The sequence below is a fragment of the Pogoniulus pusillus genome, chromosome 30 (genome assembly GCF_015220805.1).
Source record: "Pogoniulus pusillus isolate bPogPus1 chromosome 30, bPogPus1.pri, whole genome shotgun sequence".
NCBI lineage: Eukaryota > Metazoa > Chordata > Aves > Piciformes > Lybiidae > Pogoniulus > Pogoniulus pusillus.
This window is the reverse complement of record NC_087293.1, coordinates 8,226,764-8,248,895: the sequence shown is the minus strand read 5'-3', so window position 1 is coordinate 8,248,895 and position 22,132 is coordinate 8,226,764. Positions and strand designations below refer to the sequence as shown.

The window sequence follows — 22,132 nt, the reverse complement described above, 5'->3', positions numbered from 1 at the left end:
CTGCACTTTTCACCTTTATTTGCACTAACAAATTTCCTTTAAACTCTTTGGTCTGCTTGTACCTAATAGAGGAAACCCAAGCTCCAGCTAGTGAACCCAAACAACAACCACTATGCCTCTTTCAGAGTTTCCTTTTCAAGGCTGGATTGTTTTCTGGAAGATAAACCGAAGAGAAATGTGAGCTCTGAGCTCTACACAAGGCCACTGGGTTAACTTGTATAGCATACTTATATATACTGATTTATACTTGGCCAGTATATAAATGGCTGAATGACTCTGTCTAGACATATAATCTACAAAATTTGTAAGCCTAGGCTGATATTTTTACAGCTACAATTAAAGTCCATCTTTCACCTCCCTAATTTAGCACCTTTCTTGCCTGCTGAAAAAAAGATAAGAGTATTTTAAGGAGCACAAAGAGAATCTAAAATATTATCTGCTGTCATGTCAGATATTAGTTATTCCCCTGATCCAGTCTTGATGTTTATCCCTCCCTCTTTGAGTTCTCTTAATGATTTCTGTCTTGTATTAATTCTCACAAAGCTCCCCAGATGTAAGCTTTATGTTTTAGAATCTCAACTGCTCATTCAATTAATGGCCTCACTTAATGTGCTTAAACTTTCCAGAGACACTTGTGACACATTATGAGGGGGAAACAAAGATTCTGAGTATGCACCATCTCATTTGTGGTACTCCTGAGCCTGGAGTCCGTTTTAAGCTCTTTATCAGACAGCAAGGCTCATTTTGGTTGTTTTGTATTTTAATTCTTGTACTCATGCTGCATTTCTGTGGGGGGAGGATTCTCTCCAGAAACATGACTCGACTTCCTTTGCCCCATCCCTCACAACTTGGCTTAGTGCTTTGGTAAAAAAGCAACTGGTTGTAGTCTCAGTGCAGTGATGGAGTTCTGAGACGTTGATTTGGCAAAGGCAGACATGGAAGTGAAGCTTTTTTATTTTCTATGTGGATATTGCATATAGAATCATACAATCAGTCAGGGGTGGAAGGGACCACAAGGATCATCTAGTTCCAACTCCCTGCCATGGACAGGGACACCTCACACTAGATTGGGCTGGCCAGAGCCCCATCCAGCCTGGCTTTAAACACCTCCAGGGATGGGGCTTTGACTACCTTCCTGGGCAACCTGTTCCAGGCTCTCACCACCCTTATGGTGAAGAACTTCCAACACCCAGTCTGAATCTATCCACTTCTATCTTTGATCCGTTCCCCCAATCCTATCGCTACCTGACATCTTAAAAACTCCCTCCTCAGCTTTCTTGTAGGCCCCCTTAAGATACTGAAAGGCCACAGTAAGGTCACCTTGGAGTCTTCCTCTCCAGACTGAAGAGCCCCAACTCCCTCAGTCTCTCTTCCTATGGAGAAAGCCACCAGCCAGTGAGCATTTCTAGCATGAATCTCAAGGCACAGTAATTTAGCAAAGCTGTTCTCAGTAATAAGCTGCCCAGGAGAATGACCTCATCTGTACAGTGGTGCTACACAAGGCACAGTATGAAAAGTTGGTCTGTGTGGTCCCACTGAGTGAAACAGACATTGGATATGGTCTATGTGCAGTGGATACACACCAGGATACCAACTGACACAGCATTTCCCTAATGGTTCTTCTTCCACACTTGCCTTGAGAGTTGCCATCATTTGAAACAGTGTCATAAGCAATCCAGAAATAAAACTTGCCACGGGATGACCTACATAAAGGTTACTGGTGTGCTTTTGCTTCTGAAGGAGCTGACTACTGGGCAAGATGTCTATTGATCCTAAAAGCATTATGAGAGCCATTTGGGCAATATTTTGTTATTTGAATCCATGTCATAGAATCAACCAGGTTGGAAGAAACCTCCAAGATCATATCACAGTATCACAGTATCATCAGGGTTGGAAGAGACCTCACAGATCATCAAGTCCAACCCTTTACCACAGAGCTCAAGGCTAGACCATGGCACCAAGTGCCACGTCCAACCTTGCCTTGAAGTGCCCCAGGGACGGTGACTCCACCACATCCCCGGGCAGCCCATTCCAGTCCAACCTAGCATCCATCCCTGTCCAATCAACTAGACCATGGCACTAAGTGCCCCATCAAGTCTTTTCTTGAACACCTCCAGGGACAGTGACTCCACCACCTCCCTGGGCAGCCCATTCCAATGCCAATCACTCTCTCTGGCAAGAACTTCCTCCTAATATCCAGCCTAGACCTCCCCTGGCACAACTTGAGACTGTGTTCCCTTGAGAGAGACCAACCCCACCTGGCTACAGCCTCCCTTCAGGTAGTTGTAGACAGCAAAGAAGTCAGCCCTGAGCCTCCTCTTCTGCAGGCTGCACACCCCCAGCTCCCTCAGCCTCTCCTCACAGAGCTGTGCTCCAGGCCCCTCACCAGCTTTGTCGCCCTTCTCTGGACACCTTCCAGCACCTCAACATCTCTCTTGAATTGAGGAGTTCAGTAGGACAGTGGACTTCAGGTATTGCCCATCTAGCAACGATGTGCTGTGTTAGAACTCAAGAGAAGAAATTGGTTATTCTGAGATTTCAAATGGGATAGAATTAATTTACAAGTACTATGTGAGGAGTGCCTTTGAGGTAAAAAAGGCTGCTAGACATACACTGTATTTTTTTGTCTCAGTAACCCCTAATGCCTGTTACTATTAGAAGAGGTTTGAGGTGTGTTTACAGAACAAGGCCAACCTGTGTTTCAGTACATTCCCCACTGGAGTCTACACAAGTTCTCTCAGTAACTGCAGTAAAGCAGAAGTTTATCACTGCCTTATCCAGCACCCCTTCAGCTCAGTACGGCACAGAACAGCCCTGACAGAGAGCAAAGTCTGTGTCAAGCACACAACTACATCCCATAAGCTGTGGTTTTAAAAGATTAAAAGCACAACAGATGGACTCCATTGGATGCTATCACCTCTCTCTCACTTCTAAGCAGAATGCAAACCTGTATATAGATACAAATACACCCATACACACACACGTATATACATATAAACTTGTTATACATTAAACGTGTATCTCATCTAAAAGTATAGACAAACATCCACATCTCATGAAGGAGAAGTTCATTCTTGCCAGGAAACAAGTCAAATGCGTTGCTGTCATGCCCTTTGTATATATGGGACCTGTTCTCAGGACCAGAGGTTTTGGCAGCAGTTGCATGCAGTGACAGAAAGCAACTACAAATACATTTTGCTAAAACAATTGCTAAGAAGTTCTGAAAATTAATGCTTCTGCTGCAGTTCTGCTCATGAGCCATAAGGGGATCTTTGTCTTTCAGCAGTACAGTGCTCCAGGAAAGAGGAAAGGATTCTAGTTTATGGGCCTGAGTCAGTCTTTTTCTCACTAACATATGGCCCCATTTTTCCCAGATTCTTTAAGCAAGTTGTAAACATAAACTTTGATGCACATGGAGTTTGATTGATGAAGAGTTTAATTTGCCTAGTATAAAAGATTCACATAGGTTATATAACACCATTAAATTATTTTTGTAGTTTGAGTAGTATCCATTGAGGAAAGCAGAACTGTTTCCCTGGGGTCCATTTATCACTGTTTGCTACTAATTAGAAAACTGAAAATGCAATATGCATGACTCACATTATCAGTGTTGTCTTTGGACTGATGTATCATTCCTCCTGCTTCCTCAGGAACTTTTATTCATTTCCCAATTAATCTTTTGTCTGTCTCTTTTTTTTTTTAAGGTTTCTGACAGCTGTGACTCCATCTTCGTTAATGGCAAGGAAATGAAAAGCAAAGTGGATACCATTGTTAACTTCACTTATCAGCATTTTACCACCCAATTAGAAGTGACGGTCTGGGTTCCAAGGCTCCCTCTGCAGATAGAGATCTCTGATACAGAGCTTAGCCAGATCAAAGGCTGGAGGATACCAGTCACCTCCAATAAAAGGTATGCTCACAGCACCAGCACAGTCCACATTCATGCCCAGGCCTCTGATTTTACAACACAACACATTTTCGGAGTGTTCTGCAGAATCTAAATTCTCCTGTTTAAAATTAGCTTTACAGCCTGAGCCTTCATTAAAGCACCCAACAGCGCTATCAGTAGTTGTGTTTTATCCTGATCTACAGAGCTTAAAAGTCGCTGCCTTTGCCTGAAGCATTGATCAATTCCACATAATCTCAGGAAAGCTGTGATGTGCAAACCTGAAGAAGACCTGGACCCCTCTCATCCTGTATGTGACATGCTCTGTGTGCACATGTGACATTCAGCACTCTCAGTGCTTAAGTTTCCTAGATAAAAAGGGGGCTAGGGAGTCAGGTAGAAATGGTGGACTAGATCTCTGAAGGCCCCTTCCAACCTAAACCATTCTATGACTCTGTGACTGCAGATGACGATTCAGTCTCTGCAGAGATGCACAGACCTGGCTAAAGCATTATTTAGATTTGAGTTATGAGAAAAAAACCCAAACTGCTATTGAAAACTGTATCCTGCTATATGGCTTCTACCAAGACAAATGTGGAGGAGGAGAAGAGGAGGGTGGAAGGGGCTGGGGATTTTGAGCTCTGCCTCCATCATTCCCTACTGAAAATACCCATTCTAGAATAACTATTAGTTGGACAATTTGCAAGATTAAGAACTTCCAGGAGCACTGCTATAGTGGTGAGTTTGAGGCTGAGTTGAAAAATACCACTGGAGAACAAGACATGACACCAGCTCAGATTTATATATAGTGGAAAGGCACTTCTGGCAGCAGTAACTTTAGTGCTAAACACTGTGGCAGTTGTAGCTAAAGCACCTGATTCGCTCAGGAGAACATCTCAGCTATTGAAGAGCCTTAAAGAGCCCAAACAGACAGCAGTAGAGTAGAATCATCTAACACTTTATACGACGGCATAAAACTAAGGGTAATAGGACACAATTTACAGGACCCTCAGAAAATGAACTCCAAAGAAGGGGACTGACTCACCTTTTGGCTATGTGGACATTCTTTAATGGCTATGACAGAAGAGGTGGTGAGAATCTGGCACAGGAGAAATTTGCATCTTTGCTTCAGTGTTAAAGGCAAAGCTGCCAGAGATGTGCTAGGTGAGGAACCCACATATGCTGGCTGCTAAAACTTTCACTTAACTCACCTTCTTCTGCCTGTAATGTACCCAGGGCTGTGACACTCCCTTAGGCACAGCTCCTACTAAAACCAGTGGGGATTTTGCTGAATAAGTGGCTGCGGGATTAGGTTGTTGGTGTTTATTATAGGAGTAAAATTCCAGCAGCAAGCTCCATGCTTTAGACATGCAACTGTGGCTAACAGTCATGGACATTCTGACTTTAAACCCATTACATACAGTACTGGAAATTTACCCCTGGTGTCTAGTTCTGATTTATTAGGCCAGCTGAAATAAAGATAATGATCCGAGAGGCTGCTGTGCTTGCGAGCTGGCAAGTGGCAAGAGTTTGCTGCTGCTCACACTGCATTTGATCTGCTGGCACATCTTCAGCAAACGTTTTCAGTGAAGGGTGGAAGAGAAAGCAGGGACTCTGTGATGCTCCCTAGAACTGCAGCTGCTAGTTTATGGCATTGTGTGTCAGCAGTCCACAGCCCTGTGAGCGGAAAAGGTTTCAGCGAGAAATAATTTATCTCCTGTTTTATGGAATGTTCACATGGATCTTTTGCAGCTTTGGGGGGGTGGAGTGTTCAAAATCAGCAGCCAGTCTAGGGCTACCATTACTTGTGCTCAGTCTGACATTTACTTTGTACTTAAGGTTTTTACATTTGCTTTATTTTTAGATTTGACAGGGCTTTACCTGAGATGTAGACATTTCTCCTTTTGGCTGGTTTTGATTTTAATTTGTAACCTGCTTATAGCTCCAGCATAGCTACCTGTTTCCCAGTATTCTAGACATGGAGGAGCTTTTATCATGAGGTCTTAAATGGTGGCCTGAAGCACACAAGACATTTGGACTTTAGTCAGGTCTGCAGGTTGATTTCCTGAAGCCTCATTCAGTGACACATTTGCTTACTCTGGTAATTCTTCACAGTGTTTGCCTGGTGCATAGGGTACAGCATGAGTGCTGGGTGGTGAGAAGCTTGTCTTGTGTGGTACCTGAGAATGGGCTTGAAGAGGAGATAGGTAGAGGAGAGTGCTTCAATCTTTAAAAGAACTCACATCCAAGCATTTCCCAGCAGGTGTGGGAGCCACAGCATCGTATTGCTTCAACTTCACTTTTGAGTAAGAAAGAGACATTATTTGCACTTACCATGAGGTTTTGGATATATCCTTAAAGAAAACTAATTTGCAAAGAAGAGGGCATCTAACTCATGGGTTCTTTCAGAAGCTCCTGCCAACTCGCTATGCAGACTTAGATTCAGTTGCACATGGCCCACAGGTCAGCTGAAGCAGCATCACAGTCCTCGGGTTTAGTCATGGAAAGACTGCCACGTGTCTTCATTCCTCACCTCACCACAGACAGAACAATCTTCTGCTCTCCTCCTGTCCTCTGGGGTTGGTATCACCACACCACTCCCTTGGTGGTCTCAGCAAGAGCTGAAAATTGCTATAAAAGTAATTCATCAATATGCAAAGGCAAAACTTTGGAGCATTTCTTATGGGGATTGTGCAGAGACACCTCATGTCCTTCACCTCTTCTGGCTCCCCCCTCACTCTCCTTCCCATGTGCTCAGCGTGGCTGTGCTGCTTCAGTTGTCAGAGGGGCTGAGCCAGATGGCAAAATATAACTGGGTTTACAATAACCTTTTAAATACGTTTATTGGTGCTGTCAACAAAAGAAAGGCTTGTGAAACTACTGCCTCAGCATGCCTGTTGCTCATCTGAATAGAGATGCTTCTATTTCAGACTTGAAGAGGGGTTTATATGCTCTAAATCACATCTGTTCTTCCCCATTGTTGATCTAATAACATTTATTCTTCCTCCCTATAAATCCTACCATGGTTGTAACTGTAAAATACGTGTGATTACAGACATGTTGCTTACCTAACCCCTTGAACAATTTCACGAAGCAGTGAAAAGACAGGGGCTTTGCAAACATCTAACAAACACCACAAGCCAAGCTCACTTTGAGCCATGTAAATTTTCACCTGATTTGAACTGCTGTAAGAGTAGGAACTTTGTAGAGGAAGAGGAATTAAAACCAGGCTGCTTTTATGGCAGAAAATGGGGGAAAAAAGAAGCTGCTGTGTAAGAAAAGTAATACCAGCTACCAGATCAGCCTACAGATACATGGCAAACCTTGATTATTATCCTGAGGGAAACGCTGGACTGTGCTGTGTGCTGCTGTGGCTACGAAGAGTCTTCCTTTCCAGGTGAAAGTCAGCTCCATGGATCCACTCATGACTAATGCATGGTGCATGGTTCTCGAGCTGACAAAAGCTCCCCTTCTGCAATGGGCTGCATGAAAGCCCACAGCCTCTGCAAACAAAAGTGTACATTCAAATTAAAATCAAATATTAAAGCATGGAAGAGGTGCAGGCAGGCTCTGCTAGTCTAACAAGAGCATTTATTTTGGCTCCTCGTGCATCTGCAGTATCATTACCTTCCTGAAGTTCCGCACCGGCTCTATGCACATACACTTACATGGGACGAGTGCCTTCAACTTGCAGTAATAGGAATTGCCCAGCCAGAGTAGCACAGAACAAGCTGGAGCCTTGAGCAAATATTTGCAACTGCCCTAGCACGTCGTTTTCCTGAGGCTTCCAGGGAGGCAGACATCACACAGTGTGACTCCAGCAGTGCTTCGGTATCAGGCACAAGGTTTACTGGACTTTTATCAGCATCACAATAGCTGACAAAGACATCACTAAGTCGTGGTGACTGAAAAGCTTGGAGAAGCTGTGGTGGGTTGATAAAACTACCCCCCAAATAAAATTCACCAGGCTAGCTCAGAAGGTTTGGAAGTGAGAGAAAAAGGTATTTTATAGCAAGCTAAATGGACAAGCACATATACAAACTATATTTACGTGCATTTACAGTTATGTACCATTATTTGCAACTCAGAAACAACACAGAAATCCAATCCTCCCCCCCAGACAAAGGAAGCTCAGAAGGGGCCAATGCCACCCTCTTCTCTCCCCCTAGATAGAAGACCACCAAGATCTCACCTGTTATCTGGTCAGTCAAGGTTAGTACTCAGTCTTGCACAGAGGAGCAGTGGAGGAGGTGGAAGGCAAAGGGAACAAAGAATAAGCAATTGGTATATAAAGCCAATTAGCAAACCAGAGAATGTAGACTCTGTCATTATTTTCCTTTCACAACCAATGCCCTGCTCATTTACTCTATTCAAAACAATGGCCAGAAAGTTCCTCTCTCACTTATAATTTAGAACCAAAACAGAGCATGACTGTGTTTTTTAAGGGAGTCTGGGATAACCTGGAACCCCTCAAACCACCACACTCTGCTACAGAAGCATAAAGTTTTAAAACAGAGTGAAGCCAGATGTGGCATTGCCTATGAGTGAGAGTCCACTGAACTGGTGGTTAATTAGGTGGTGGCTCTCCTTTAGTCCTGTCTAGTACTAGAGACAAAAGCAGGAAAGTTAGGCTAAGTTAAATGTGGGGCAAAATAAATTGCTCTGTGTTAAGTGCCTCCACTCAGAAATAAAGCCATACTTTAAGGCAAATGAAATGAAACTGGGTTCAAACCATTCCATTTGTGAATAACAACATCTGCACAAAGCTGGAACACGCTGTAAATTCACTCCTTTAGTTAATTGACTTTAATGTCCTATGGAGAGAAAGCCACAGAGATTTTTGTTAATGGGTAGACTGCATTTTCAAGACCTGTAAAGACAGCAAATTGCATTTCTTCCTGAGCTGTGAGTGGAGTTATGTGCAGCTTATTCCTGTAGCTTCCACTAAATCAGCTTCTAGTGGTGGGCAATTCATATCCAAAATACATTTTTCCCTCCCAATTAGAGGTGTTGCAAATGTTTTTTAAATACATGACTCCTTTCAATCAGTATTTCAAATCCAAAACCATCAAACCTGATTTCTTTAGGGTTTTTTAAACAGAAAATTAGCATCTGGCCCAAGAATGTGATGCCTGGATTGAGAGTGGTACAAATGAAAAGAGACATACTTAAACTGCTCACAGACAGTGCCTGTAATATAATGTTGACAGATCACTGATTGGATCAGTGCTAGCAGGCACCCCTGCAACAGGGCTGCTGTTTTAACTTGGCTCTCTGGCACAGGCTTCCTCTGTGTGAAATGTAAATTAAATGGAGTTCTGGCAACCTTGGTTCACTCGAGAAAGGCAAAAAAATCTTCCAATCAAGTTTGCCAAGCAGCAAGAAACAGGGTAAGAGGGATCCTGAGAGCAATCCAGAGCTAACCTTGGAGATGCCCATGGGGGGGAAAAAGCACAATATGCAGCAACAGCTTACATTCATGAGGATATGTCTTAAAAGGAAAATGAGCTCACTGCTTAATGAAGGTTTTTAAGCCTACTGAAAACACTGTAACAAGAAGTTTAAGACACTAAAGGGAACTGTGCAATTCAGTCAATTGCAAACGTTTTGTTGTGCCATGGAGACAAAACACCGAAATGCTCTGACTTACTGAATGATCTATCTGGGGCTTTGAAGTGGAAATTTGTTTAAGAGAAAAAGGAACACGAGTGGGTAAAGCAGACTTGCAAAGCTTGTATTGAAAATTCAAACACCTCACTTTTTGCACCAATCTCAGAAAATGCCTTCCCCATCCTGTGCTTTAGGGAAGCTTTTCTGATATTCTACATTTGCCTGCAATAGATAAATGTTCTTGCAAGGAAATGGAGCCCTTACCTTTGTTAGAGGCACTACAAGGAAAGAGTTGGACCCGAATCATCTTTGGTTGGTTGTGCTGGCTGCCCACACGGTCCTGAGCCTGGTAATAAGGGCAGGAATGCTCCCTCAGTGCCCTTGTGAAGGCTCCTTATTATCTCTGGTTATTCTTCCACAGCTCACATTGATGAGCTGCATGTCACTGAGGCTGAAGAATTCTTTCCCTCAAAGCTATTTTGAATGTGTTTCTTCTTGATTAGCAGTTTTAAACACTGAAATTAAAAATAAATAAGCTCAAAATTAAATATGAAGAGCAGTATCCCATTGAATCAGAGTAAAGCATCTGCTTAGGTAACAGAAACCAGAGCTGTGTAAAAAAACAATCAGTCATTGCCAATGTTAAACATGTGAACTGGTTCCATGTCTCTTTTCCCAGAAGAAGACTGGTTCTGTGGCTCTTCTCCCCCAAATCCCACCAGTACTTCTGACCTGAAAAGCTTCTGCCCATTTTTCTCCAATTCTGCACAGGTACTAATGTCACTTGCCTACTAAAATGGGGTCAGATACCCAAATCTCAGAGCTAACCCTGAAGCCAGGTTATTCAAAGCTGAGTTATGGTTTAGATGAGCTGAAGAGGGTCAGAACTCAGGAATAAATTAGAAGTGGGCACTCCAAGGAGTGCCAAAGCTCTTTTCTAGCATTATAAACCTAAAAGCAGCCTAAGTATCCAAGGGCCACATAAGCTTTCTAAATTCCCTCTTCTAGGACTTCTTGTTGCTCTTCTGCTGCCTGGCTGGATTCAGCTCACAGCCCAGTTTGACACTTTGGTTGGGAAGGAGAGAACAATTTAAAGCTTCCCTCCAGTATCCAGCTAGTCTGTACAATTAATCTGTGTGCATTGTAAATGCCATTTTAGAATCCTGTTCTTTTCTTAACAATTCAGTGGTTATTCAGTGATCTTTCATTCAGCAACTAATGATGGATACTTTTGTTTCACACACATAAAACCAAAAGGGCTGTACCCAATACCATTCACTTCAGGCCGTCAGCTAACAAGTGATGCATTGAAAATGTATTTCCAGTGTATTAGATTCTGTAACACAGGACTTTCTGTCATTTTGAAGAGCACAAGGGCTTGTCTTAGATAGGTTTTCAGCTTACTGTTTGCCAACTTTGTCATAAGACAATTTATAACAACAGCAATTCTGTTTTAAAATAGCTTTCCATAGCTGCTGTTTCAAAGGAGAAGATAAAGGAGCACAGTAAACACGAAAGTACCTTCTGAAATACTGTGGAAAATAAGAGGCTTACCCTATGTTTCCCACTCTTCTTGTAGAAGTGGCTTCAAGCTCAATAAAGAAGTAAAGGAGGAAGGCAAATTATTCCCTTGCAATGAATTCCACAGCATGGGGGCATAATGAGTGAAAGTGTGACCACCCAGTGCTTAATACCTGGCTGGAAAGAGATAAGAGAATCCATGTGATTCTCCCAAGGAATAAGCAACAGGAGAGAGAAAACAAACAAAAACCCACAAACAAAACCAAACCACCACCACCAACACAAAGGAACAAAAGGACACCAACAAACCAAACAAATGATGGGAAGCTGGGTTTTAAACCAGACAACATCTGTGCAGCATGACAGCACTCTGATACCTTACCTAAATGTTTTAAGCTGTTGTGAGGTTTATTTTAAAAGGAGACTGATTGAGGCACTTAGTGCCACAGTTAATTAGAAGGGTTAGGTAATAGGTTGGACTCAATGATCTTGGAGGCCTTTTCCAACCTGGTTAAGTCTGTGATTCTCTAGGGGGACAGACAGACAGACAACGTGCTACAGAAAGTGTGTCTCATGCTGCAGGTGTTACATGGAACAAGCAGTAGTCCTACCAGCCAGGCATGGTGTAATCTTACCCCAGGTATTTTGAGTAGCATCCTTAGTGCTTCATTTGGGCTTTTGGAAGCCCCCTGTAGTCATTACAGGACAACTACAGCAGCCACTTGCCTGAACTGTGTGAGATTTCAGATGAAATCATGGTGTATTTCTCAGAGGCTTAATGAATCTCAGTTAGAGATGTGGGATGATGTGGAGTGGCATTACCTGAACAGGGAATATCACAGTAGTTTTGAAGACATAAGCAACACTGGATGAGGCACTTAGTGCCATGGTCTAGTTGATTGGGTAGGGCTGGGTGCTAGGTTGGACTGGATGATCTTGGAGGTCTCTTCCAACCTGGTTGATTCTATGATACAGATGTTGTGGACAAAGGTGAAAGGAAGGATGCAAAACCATCCTCTCCCATCTTTGCTGAGCTGCTACAGGAGTTTGTTCTAGAACTGCCCGTTCATAAGCACTTGATGCTTCTTTTCTTCGCCCTGCAAACCCTTGACTGCTGGTGAAGACATGGGAGCAAGTATCTCCTGGGTTTCACTGAAATCTCAGCAATGGCAGACATATTTTCAGGTTCTTGGGAGGTCCCACTCAGACAATGAACTCAACAGAAGCAACAGTAGGTTCTAAATTCTACAGCACAAAGAAAGCTGTACAAGCATCTCACTCAGGTTTAGTAATCTGAACATCTAGAAGATCTGTTTTCCACTTTTCTCACAGAGCAGCAGATGATGGCAACACTACTGGAACTGAAAATATCACAGCAATGCAGATAACAAACCTGGCTCTATTTACAGGCCCACCCGTGACAGTGAAGATGAAGAGGATGACGAGAAAAAAGGCAAAGGTTGCACTCTCCAGTATCAGCATGCCATGGTGCGAGTCCTCACACAGTTTGTAGCTGAATCCTCTGAGTTTGGAGGCCAGATGACCTATATGCTAGGCTCTGAGTGGCAGTTTGACATCACTGACCTTGTGGCTGATTTCATGAAGGTAGAAGAACCCAGGATTGCCAAGCTTCAAGATGGCCGAGTGCTGGTTGGTCGCGAGCATGGCATCACCACGGTCCAGGTACAGCCTGACACCTATCTGCAGCTTCCACAGGGAGAGTCCTGGGTGCACACACACACACACAAATTTACATGTTAAACATAAAAGGCAGCTTGAATGGCTTTTCATTTTTACTGTTTGTCATTTCCATACAATAGCTTCAGGTGAAACTTCCAAAGGGATTTATCCATGCTGATGTGACTAGCAACACGATAGGACTTTCTGAATGGTGAAGCAGGTTACGTGCTGCACACAACCTGCTTCTTTTAATGTAACCAGGACCCTGTGAACCAAACTGGTAGGAAATTCTACCCCAAATGTACAAACACCTTCATATGCTTAAACAGCTTTGAAAAATTACTCCATTTATCTGCACTAAATGAAACACATTAAACTGACACAGAAATCACCTTCAGAAATCCTTCAGAACGTTCCTGTTCACAATGTGTCTACCTAACCTCATGGATACTTCCTAATGAAAATAAAGGAATGGAAGCAGTGGGGCTCTGACTGACTGCAAACATCTGCCATCTTCCAGCCCCTCTAGATTTCCTTTGGAGTCAACACAAAGTGGAGATTTGGGAGCAACCTGCTCTAGTTTCAGATGTCCCTGCTCAGTGCAAGAGTGTTGGACTAGCTGACCTTTAAAGGTTTCTTCCAACCCAAAGCATTCTGTTATTCTATGTTGGAAGCAAGGCCTTAGGCCAAACTGACAGGACTATTTCAGTATTGGAAAATGCAGACAGGCACCCAGTAGGATTTAAAAAGTCCTCCTGCAAATCTCCCTTTGATTTCATTCAGGTGCTCTGTCCCTGCAAAGGCATCAGGCCAAGCTCCCATCATCCAGGCTTTGTGCACTTCTTCACTCTCTCAGTGAATTTCAGCACGCCTCAGTGCCCTCTCCACTATGTCTTGTGCTATGCTGCTTTCACAGGAAGCTTTACAGACCACACAAAAATGACTTTTTTTTTCTTTAAAAAGAAAAAACCCAACCAACAAATCCATTGAATTCAATCTATGCTCCATTGTCGAGATGAAGCTGCAATTTTGAAGTGATTGGTTACTTTATTGGTTTTGTAAATCAATTAATTTAGCAGCAAATGAATGCAATGTCTTGGGGGAAACATCAGTTACAGCTCATACACGGATGTGACAAACCTGAGATTAATCTGAAGAGTGATGCCAATTAGAGTCTAACCTTGCTTTACAGCACAGGCTTTTGCTTTCTCTCTCAAGGTTCTGTCACCTCTTTCCGATTCCATCTTGGCAGAGAAGACAGTGATAGTTCTAGATGACCGTGTGACCATTACAGATCTAGGAGTACAACTAGTCTCAGGCTTGTCTGTCTCCTTACAAGTCAGCAAAGGGAACAAGAGAGCCATCGTTTCTACCACCTCTGCGCACGATATCCTTCATACTCCCAAGCAGGTATGGTCCACGCTACGGCACACAGGTCATTTGCTGCCTCTGCTTTGTCAGAAGCTAGAGAGAAGCTACTTGCCCCAAATTTTAGACAGCAGGTACAATGCTCCATGCAAAACAGGAGCTTCACACAGTAAGACCTCTCCTGGAGTACTGCATCCAGCTCTGGTGCCTTCTAAACAAGGATTATGGACCTGATGGAGCAGGTCCAGAGGAGGCCATGAAAACGATCAGGGGGCTGGAGCATCTCTGCTGTGTGGGCAGGCTGAAGGAGCTGGGGGTTGTTTAGCCTGGAGAAGACTCCAGGGAGACCTAACAGCAGCCTTCCTGTACACAACAAGGGCCTACAGGAAGGCTGGAGAGGGACTATTTACAAAGGTCTGCAGTGATGGCATAAGGGACAATGATGTGAAATTAGAAAAGAGTAGGTTGAGGTTGGATGTTAGGAGGAAGTTCTTTAGCATGAGGGCAGTGGAACACTGGAACAGGTTGTCCAGAGAGATAGTTGAGGCCTCACCCTCAGATATATTCAAAGTGAGGCTTGACAAGTTTCTGGGCAACCAGATCCAATGGAGAATGTTCCTGCTCACTGCAGGGGGCTTGGACTAAATGATCTGAAGAATTAAATAGCTTTGCATGAGATCACAGAATAAATTCCATCTCTCTTTTTGATTGTATTTATTGTAGAACTGAGACTACCTCTAGAGAGAGTGTAACTATCTTTGCAGCACTAGCTGTTTGCAGCAAAAAGGCAAATTGTTTTGGTCAAAATGCCCTTCAAAATGGCAGGGGTTTGAGTGCTTCCATAGTTCCTAGAAAAGACTACAATCATTTTTGTACATTTCACATACTCTTGTCTATTTGAAAGCACGACAGATCATTTAGGACACCGCATTAAGAGCTGTTCTTAACCTAGATTGTTTCAGTGGGCTGAAGAGAATCACTCTTCTGGCACTTACAGCTCCACAGGTTGTGTTAAATACGGTGCTGGAACCACAGCATTACAGAAATACCCTGTTAGAGGTCCTTGATGAAATGAAACAACCTGGACTTCAGAAGTAGGATTATGTTCATCATGAGCCCCTGGTATTGAAATGAAGCTTCTCACCTCAGACTGAAAACAAGAACTGTCAATTTTATTTGTCAGCACCTCTTATTAAACTTAGGTGAGTGTGTCTTTGGCAGTTCAAGAGAAACGCCTGAGCGATCTGGAGAGCACAGACCTGCAAGAGGAACATGAGAAGCAGCAGAGCAGATATTTGGGTTCTCTTGTTTTAAAAACTGAAACAAACTGAAGTCAAACTGTGTATTGATGTTTCCAGTGTCAGACTGACACTGAGTGCCTGGTTTGTGCTTTCTTACCTTTCATACGTCCTCTGAATTTCCTTTTTCTCCCATCCTCTCTCCTCCCAGGAAGCCATAGTCAGCGCTTGGATTTTGTTCAGCGACGGGTCAGTGACACCATTAGATATCTACGACTCCAAGGACTTCTCAATTGCCATTACTTCACTGGATGAGATGGTAGTGTCTGCACACCAGAACCTTCAGTCTGGATGGCCTGTGGTCGTGGCAGAAGGGGATGGACAAGGACCTCTGATTAAAATTGAAATGGTTATCAGTGAGCCATGCCAGAAGACTAAGCGGAAGAGCATTCTGGCTGTTGGGAAAGGAAGCGTCAAAGTAAAGTTTGGCCAGAAAGATTCTGACCAAAAAGGAAGCACTAATGACATTGATGATGTGAACAGAGATTTCAAAGGCCATGCAAGCAATTCCATAGAGAAGCCTGCAGAACAAGAGAGGACAGCACAAGAATGGTCTAAAAACCTCGAGGACGTGTCCAGTCACGAGGACAATGCAAACAAAAGCACAACTTTCGTCTCTCCCGTTGATCAGGAGTCCCTGGAGGATGGCCAGCTCCAAAATAACCCAACTGCCTTCACAGGTTTCCCTACACAGGTAGAATTACCAGGAGAGAACAATCCCAGCGATCTCACATTGACTTCGAGAGGATTGACGGATCTGGAGATTGGCATGTATGCCCTGCTCTGCGTTTTCTGCTTAGCAATCTTGGTCTTTTTGATCAACTGTGTGGCATTTGCTTGGAAGTACAGGCATAAAAGGTTTGCTGTGAGCGAGCAAGGCAACATCCCCCACTCCCATGACTGGGTCTGGCTTGGAAATGAGGTTGAACTGCTGGAAAACCCAGTTGACATGTCACTCCCATCAGAGGAGTGCACTACAATGATTGACAGAGGAATGCAGTTTGAAGAAAGCAACTTTCTTCTTAATGGGAGTTCTCAGAAGACTCTTCATAATCATATCCTCAGATCTTCTGAGTATCTTTGTGAAAAAGAAGTTAAAAGTGAACCTATAAATCCTTCTGGGCCAAAGCAGAAGCGAGTAAAGTTCACTTCCTATACAACAATACTGCCAGAGGATGGAGGCCCCTACACCAACTCAATTCTATTTGACAGTGATGACAATATTAAATGGGTATGCCAAGATATGAATCTTGGTGATTCCAAGGAACTTAGGGACTACATGGAAAGACTGCAAGACAATATATAAAACTACTTTCTTATGTTTGTAATCACCTTTATGCCTTCTGTTTATGGATGGTGGAGCAGTCAGTCCAGTCAGCAATAGGAACAAGACAGTCCAACCTTGGAGTTACTGAGATGATAACCTGGTATCACTGAGCAGGTACAAGAGGCTGGCTGAGTTAAACCTGTTTCACCCCAAACCAGGATGTGCCCCTAAACCAGCTACTTGTAGGTGTTGGAGGTGTCACACACAATGGCTGTTTTTGTATACTGCCTGGTACTAGCGAAATGCTAATACAACTACGCTCAGACTCAGAGGAGACTTCATTTGTTTGGCATCTCTCATGGTAAATGGCAAACCAGAAAAGAAAGGGATATTTGTTTGCATTGATTTTTCTAGTCGTCGTCCTTTGTAAAGCACAGTGGACATTTCCTGCTTACAGCCTGAACCGAGGCTTACATTAAAAGGGAGCTGAAGGAGTCGGATTTTATTGCCTATGTGCAATGCAGCCAAGTAGTCTTATTATTTTTTACAGACATAAAAACCCCCATGTGGTTAATTCCTTTTCCTATTGTTTACAGATTTTATTTGACTTAAGGAACATTAAATATTTCCTTTGAAGGCTTTTGTTTGGTTTCAGTTGTACCAAAGTGTAGTACAGTAATATTTATAATGATTTAAGTTTTCTATTCATCTGCATCAGCCCCTGGAGGTACCTCCTTCATCACTGATTATCTTTTCCTTTCCGTATGGGTATATGGGTCGTTAGTATTTGAAACATAGAGAGGTATTAGAACTCTTACTGGGGAAGGGTTGTATCTTCTTACAGGGATCTGTAAATACAATAATAAACCCTGGAAAATAAAAATCAAGCAGTAGCCCTGGGTTTACTTTTGTCATTGCTAATGTGAGAAAGTAACCTGCAACCAAACAGCACATACTGCAAAGGAAACACTTTGCTGAAACAGCAGCTCAGGTGAAAGTAACCTTACCCGAAGGGGAAAGTGAAACGTGGGATCAAGACACACAGAACAGGGAGGACATGGCCTGGCAAATAAGCAAAAGCTTGGAGCCGCTGGCACTCTCTTTTAATTAGTACATCAATGGCAGACTTTAGCAGGACAAAGAAGTCCTTGCTCAATGGTTAATGCCCAAAACATCTCTCTGACCATAAGGCTCTTGTCACAGAGAAAAACCTTGCTCCATGTTCCAATAAAAAAAGGGAGGAAGGAGAGAAAAGGCACACTGGGCACTTTGTGAAGTGGCTATCTCCAAAAGATGCTGGAGATTCGAAGCTGCACTTCATTTTTCTGTTTTTTTCCCCCTCTCTAAGTGGAGGATGACTGAACTAAGTAAAAAAGTACAGCTGGGAAAAACCCTGACTACATAATCCTGACCAAAACCAGTAAAGCACATGACACTGGGCTCTTCCGTTTGCTGCACAGGATCCATCACAAGAACAACTGCCGTAGGAACAGTAGTTCCCAACTTGGATGTGGATCAGGATAGGAGTTAACTGTTGTAAATCAGTTCTGGTATTAGAACAGAGCAGACAACCTTCACTGTGGGCAATCCTGTGTTTGGATCCTAATCCACAGCTGGGAACATGTTTAGTATAACTGCTGCAAAACACAAGCATTTTAATGATGAGATTAGAAAGTGAGGACACCAGGCTTATATAAGTGATTAGAGACTTAGTTCTGCTGGCACTGAACTGCATAGGGAGAGGATGGCATCTGTTATAATCTAATTTTAAGTAGAGGAAATAATAGAGCACAGAGATGCTTCTATTTCACAAGGGAGGCAGTGCTTGTGCGTCAAATGAAATCTTGGGTTGTTTAACAAATGTTCTCTCCTTAAATGATTCAGACCTAGTAAGGAAATGTTAATTCCTACTATGATGCTTATTACAAACAGCATCAAAATGCCCTTTTAGAATTTAACATCACTTCCCAACATGTAATTTTGTATTTGGTCCAACTGCAAAGCGAGAATGTTGATTGCACAAATGGGTATAAATCAACCACAAATAAATTCCATCTTGAAATCAGAGGAAACAACCTGCTGCTGGTGGTTGCAAAGAGCAAACAGCACAGCTTCTTTCCTGAGTGCTTATGCACTGGTTTACCAATGAAACTATGATCTCACAGCAGTGTACTGGACTCCACGACTGGTGTCTTCATTGTGGGCCCAGTTCTGCATGAAGACACCAGCAGATGCTGAACTCCAGCCCCAGTCAGTGCACACCTCGTTCCGAGGAACTTAGAGGTGTGCTTGGCTGCTCTTTCTCTCTCGGTAACGGTACTGGAAGGCAACAGCTTTATTTACTTGCTCAGCAAATTTCCCCTGCAAGGACTATGGCCTGAGAGAGTGAGGGTGCTACAGATTGTCATAGGCACACTATGCCGAAGTTAAATTCCAAATGCAGCCCTTGAGAAAGGAGCAGAGCTGCTACCAGTGGGCAGTTAGGACAGTGGATTTGGATACAGCTGTCCAAAAGAGAGCCCTCCCCAAGCCTGGCAATGGGAGAAACAAAATCTACAGCTGCAGGTTCACAGGGCCTTTCCTTTTCTTTTACATCACATACTCCATATAACAGTTCTGACACAGAGAAGTGGCAATACCAAAAATAAATGGCAGGAAAGAATTCTATTCTTGGTTGAAGGGGATAATACCAACAAAGGGAGTTACTCTGGATTTATGCTGCTTCTCAAAAAACTGAAATACAAAAGAATTCAGATGAATACATTTGCTTCAAAATATAGTATGAGTTGACCAGTCATTGAAAACTGAAGTACCTCAAGTTTTAGGTTCAAAATTACAACAAACTTTACATGTAAGTAAATGTAAATGACTATTACACCCCTATACTTTTCTGAATTAATCTCAATCTTTACAATGATTATTTAAAAGAAAGTATTTTGCTCATGGAATTGGTCACATTCCACTTTGCTGCTAATTGAGCAGCATTTATACATTGATAGGAGGCTTCCTGCTTTTGAGAGTACAAAGCACAGGCAGCCAGATGACCAAAAGGTAGAAGATGGATGTCTGGATGTCTGTCTGAAAAGGGAACAGGAGAACTGTGCTTCAGTAGGTGGCCAGAAAAGCAATACCTGTAATTTAATGCTGAGCAAAAGGCAGATCTTACAGTATGTGTAGAGGGGAGGTTGTGAGTGCCTTCGCCTGCCGCCCAGGAGAGGCAGCCTGTAGTATTGATACACATGGCAGGAGACACCCAGGAAAGATTCTGCAAGCAAAGAGAAGATTAATGGACCACGAGGAGTTTGCAAACCTCAAAAATAAAGCTGATGCCAGCCCCTCAGCTCCTGTATTCAGAGCTGAGTGATTTACGGCAGCTGAACACTGCAGTACAGAGGATGGAGAAGCAAGAGCTGGCAGCTCTCAGCTGTGTGGAACAGATTCTCTCGTTTAGCCATCACACACAGCCTGGCTCCACGTGGCTGGTCTATGCCTTCCTTCTCATTTAACTAAGAACTTGGGAAGCCAGTGCCCTGCTCTCCTCTTGATGTAGAACCACGTAGATTAATGTTTTGAGCTGCTGTTTCTTAATTCATCAATCTTACAGCCATATGACAGAGTAGAAGAGGTCCATTGCAGAGTGGAACCCCTGTATTTCAAGGTGGAGTACCCTATGAAGCCAACAGCAATTTTTCATAGTGGCTGTGCTCTGTTCTGAAATATAAATCATGTGCACTACATTGAAATACACTATCGTGTATTGTGAAATGCATACATTAACTGCTGAATCTATACCACTGAATATGTATATACATCACCCCCAAGATATTTATACAATATAATAAGTCTTAGATGTATAACATAATGAATTCTGTACAAAATAAACTGTAAGTTAAGACAATGAAAGAGAACTTTTACATCTGTGTAATTTGTATGCTGATTAAGTTATTCAAGCCTCAGTTTTCATCTTTAAATGTGCCCTTACAAACAAAGTACTTTTCTATAGGCAGATGTCTGCAATAAAAACTTCACTCTTCAGAAAGGATGCAACTGCAAGACTGTGACAAACAGGTTCTGCTGGAGAAATAAACATCATGTTCATGTGGTATTTTTTAAGCCTGACTAAACTGCTTTGCATTTATACTGGTCAGGGTGATCTGCTGGTTGGGGTGGGGGTGATGTGTCCCTGCAGTGGGAGGGGCAAATTGGCAGAATTGCTGGCATATGGGTTGCTCTTGGGCCTCTTTGCTCAAAGCAACACAAGTTACTGAGTGTAGAAGTCCAAGGGCTTCACCCAGCCTTCCCTGCAAATGCTGCTCCAGCCCTGTCCTAGCTGGTGTGTGATCCTTTCCCAGCACCAAATGTAAATGACCTCTGTAGTAGGGTTAAAATTACCCCCCAAAATAAAATCAGCAGACTAGCTTAGAAGGTTTGGAAGCAAGATAAAGCTATACTTAGAGCACAACTAAAATCTGAAAGCACTCAGTACAATGCCTATGTACCAAATACATTTACATATATGTCCAGTAACACAAAAACTCCTCCTGGACAAACCCAGAAGAGGCAAACAGTCACCTTCTTCTCCCCCTCAGAGAGAGAAGCAGGCCTCACTGTTGTCTACTCAGCCATGCTTGGTGTAGCCATGCAAGATCAGCCAACATGGGGGAAGAGGAGGAGGCAGGAAGCAGCAGAGTGAAGAAGCGTTTGTGCAACAAATTATATGCTAGTCCAGCAAACAAATTAAACTCTATAGACTCATCTATTGTTATTCTTCTGTAACCAATTATTTTATTTACTCTCTCTTAAAATATGTCCAGAAAGTTCCTATTTCTTGTTCATAATTTAGGATTTGACTCGAGTGTGAGCTCTAAACCACTACAGCACCTTAAACAACCATCGTCTTGCAATCCTGCAAAGAACAGGAGAGAGGTATGTTTGGATTTAAAAGAGAAGGTGACAAACCTAACCTGTCTCTTTAGTTTTCTGGTGGGAAACACCACAGTCAGGTCTTTGATTGAAGGAGTCTCAGAATCATTAAGTGACATTAGTGTGGCCAGTAGGACAAGGGAGGTTATTCTTCCCCTGTACTCAGCATTGCTCAGGCCACACCTTGAGTACTGTGTCCAGTTCTGGGCCCCCCAATTCAAGAAAGATGTTGAGGTGCTGGAAGGTGTCCAGAGAAGGGCAACAAAGCTGGTGAGGGGCCTGGAGCACAAATCCTATGGGGAGAGGTTGAGGGAGCTGGGCCTGTTTAGCCTGCAGAAGAGGAGGCTCAGGGGTGATCTTATTACTGTCTACAACTACCTGAAGGGACATTGTAGCCAGGTGGGGGGGTGGCCTCTTCTCCCAGGTAACCAGCAATAGAACAAGGGGACACAGTCTCAAGTTGTGCCAGGGTAGGTATAGGCTGGATATTAGGAAGAAGTTCTTCACAGAGAGAGTGATTGGCATTGGAATGGGCTGCCCAGGGAGGTGGTGGAGGCACTGTCCCTGGGGGTCTTCAAG

The 22,132-nt window shown here is 43.2% G+C and overlaps 1 protein-coding gene and 1 long non-coding RNA gene across 3 annotated transcripts in view; one reads left to right on the top strand and one right to left on the bottom strand.

Annotated features, from left to right (window-relative positions):
- TMEM132B (transmembrane protein 132B) overlaps positions 1 to 17,517 on the top strand; it is a 275,274-nt gene extending 257,757 nt beyond the window's left edge. For both annotated transcript variants that reach the window (XM_064168527.1, XM_064168526.1), the window contains exons 6-9: positions 3,705 to 3,910; positions 12,427 to 12,700; positions 13,916 to 14,107; positions 15,515 to 17,517. In XM_064168527.1, coding sequence (XP_064024597.1) covers positions 3,705 to 3,910; positions 12,427 to 12,700; positions 13,916 to 14,107; positions 15,515 to 16,669 — 1,827 coding nt within the window. In that variant the 3' untranslated portion in view covers positions 16,670 to 17,517. The remainder of the gene's footprint in view (positions 1 to 3,704; positions 3,911 to 12,426; positions 12,701 to 13,915; positions 14,108 to 15,514) is intronic.
- LOC135188825 (uncharacterized) lies at positions 6,711 to 15,546 on the bottom strand. Its single transcript, XR_010307869.1, has 5 exons — positions 15,464 to 15,546; positions 12,602 to 12,741; positions 9,761 to 10,011; positions 8,079 to 8,700; positions 6,711 to 7,389 (listed from the first exon to the last, which is right to left on the bottom strand). It is a non-coding gene; the product is annotated as an uncharacterized LOC135188825 (long non-coding RNA).
- Positions 17,518 to 22,132: the final 4,615 nt, after the last annotated feature.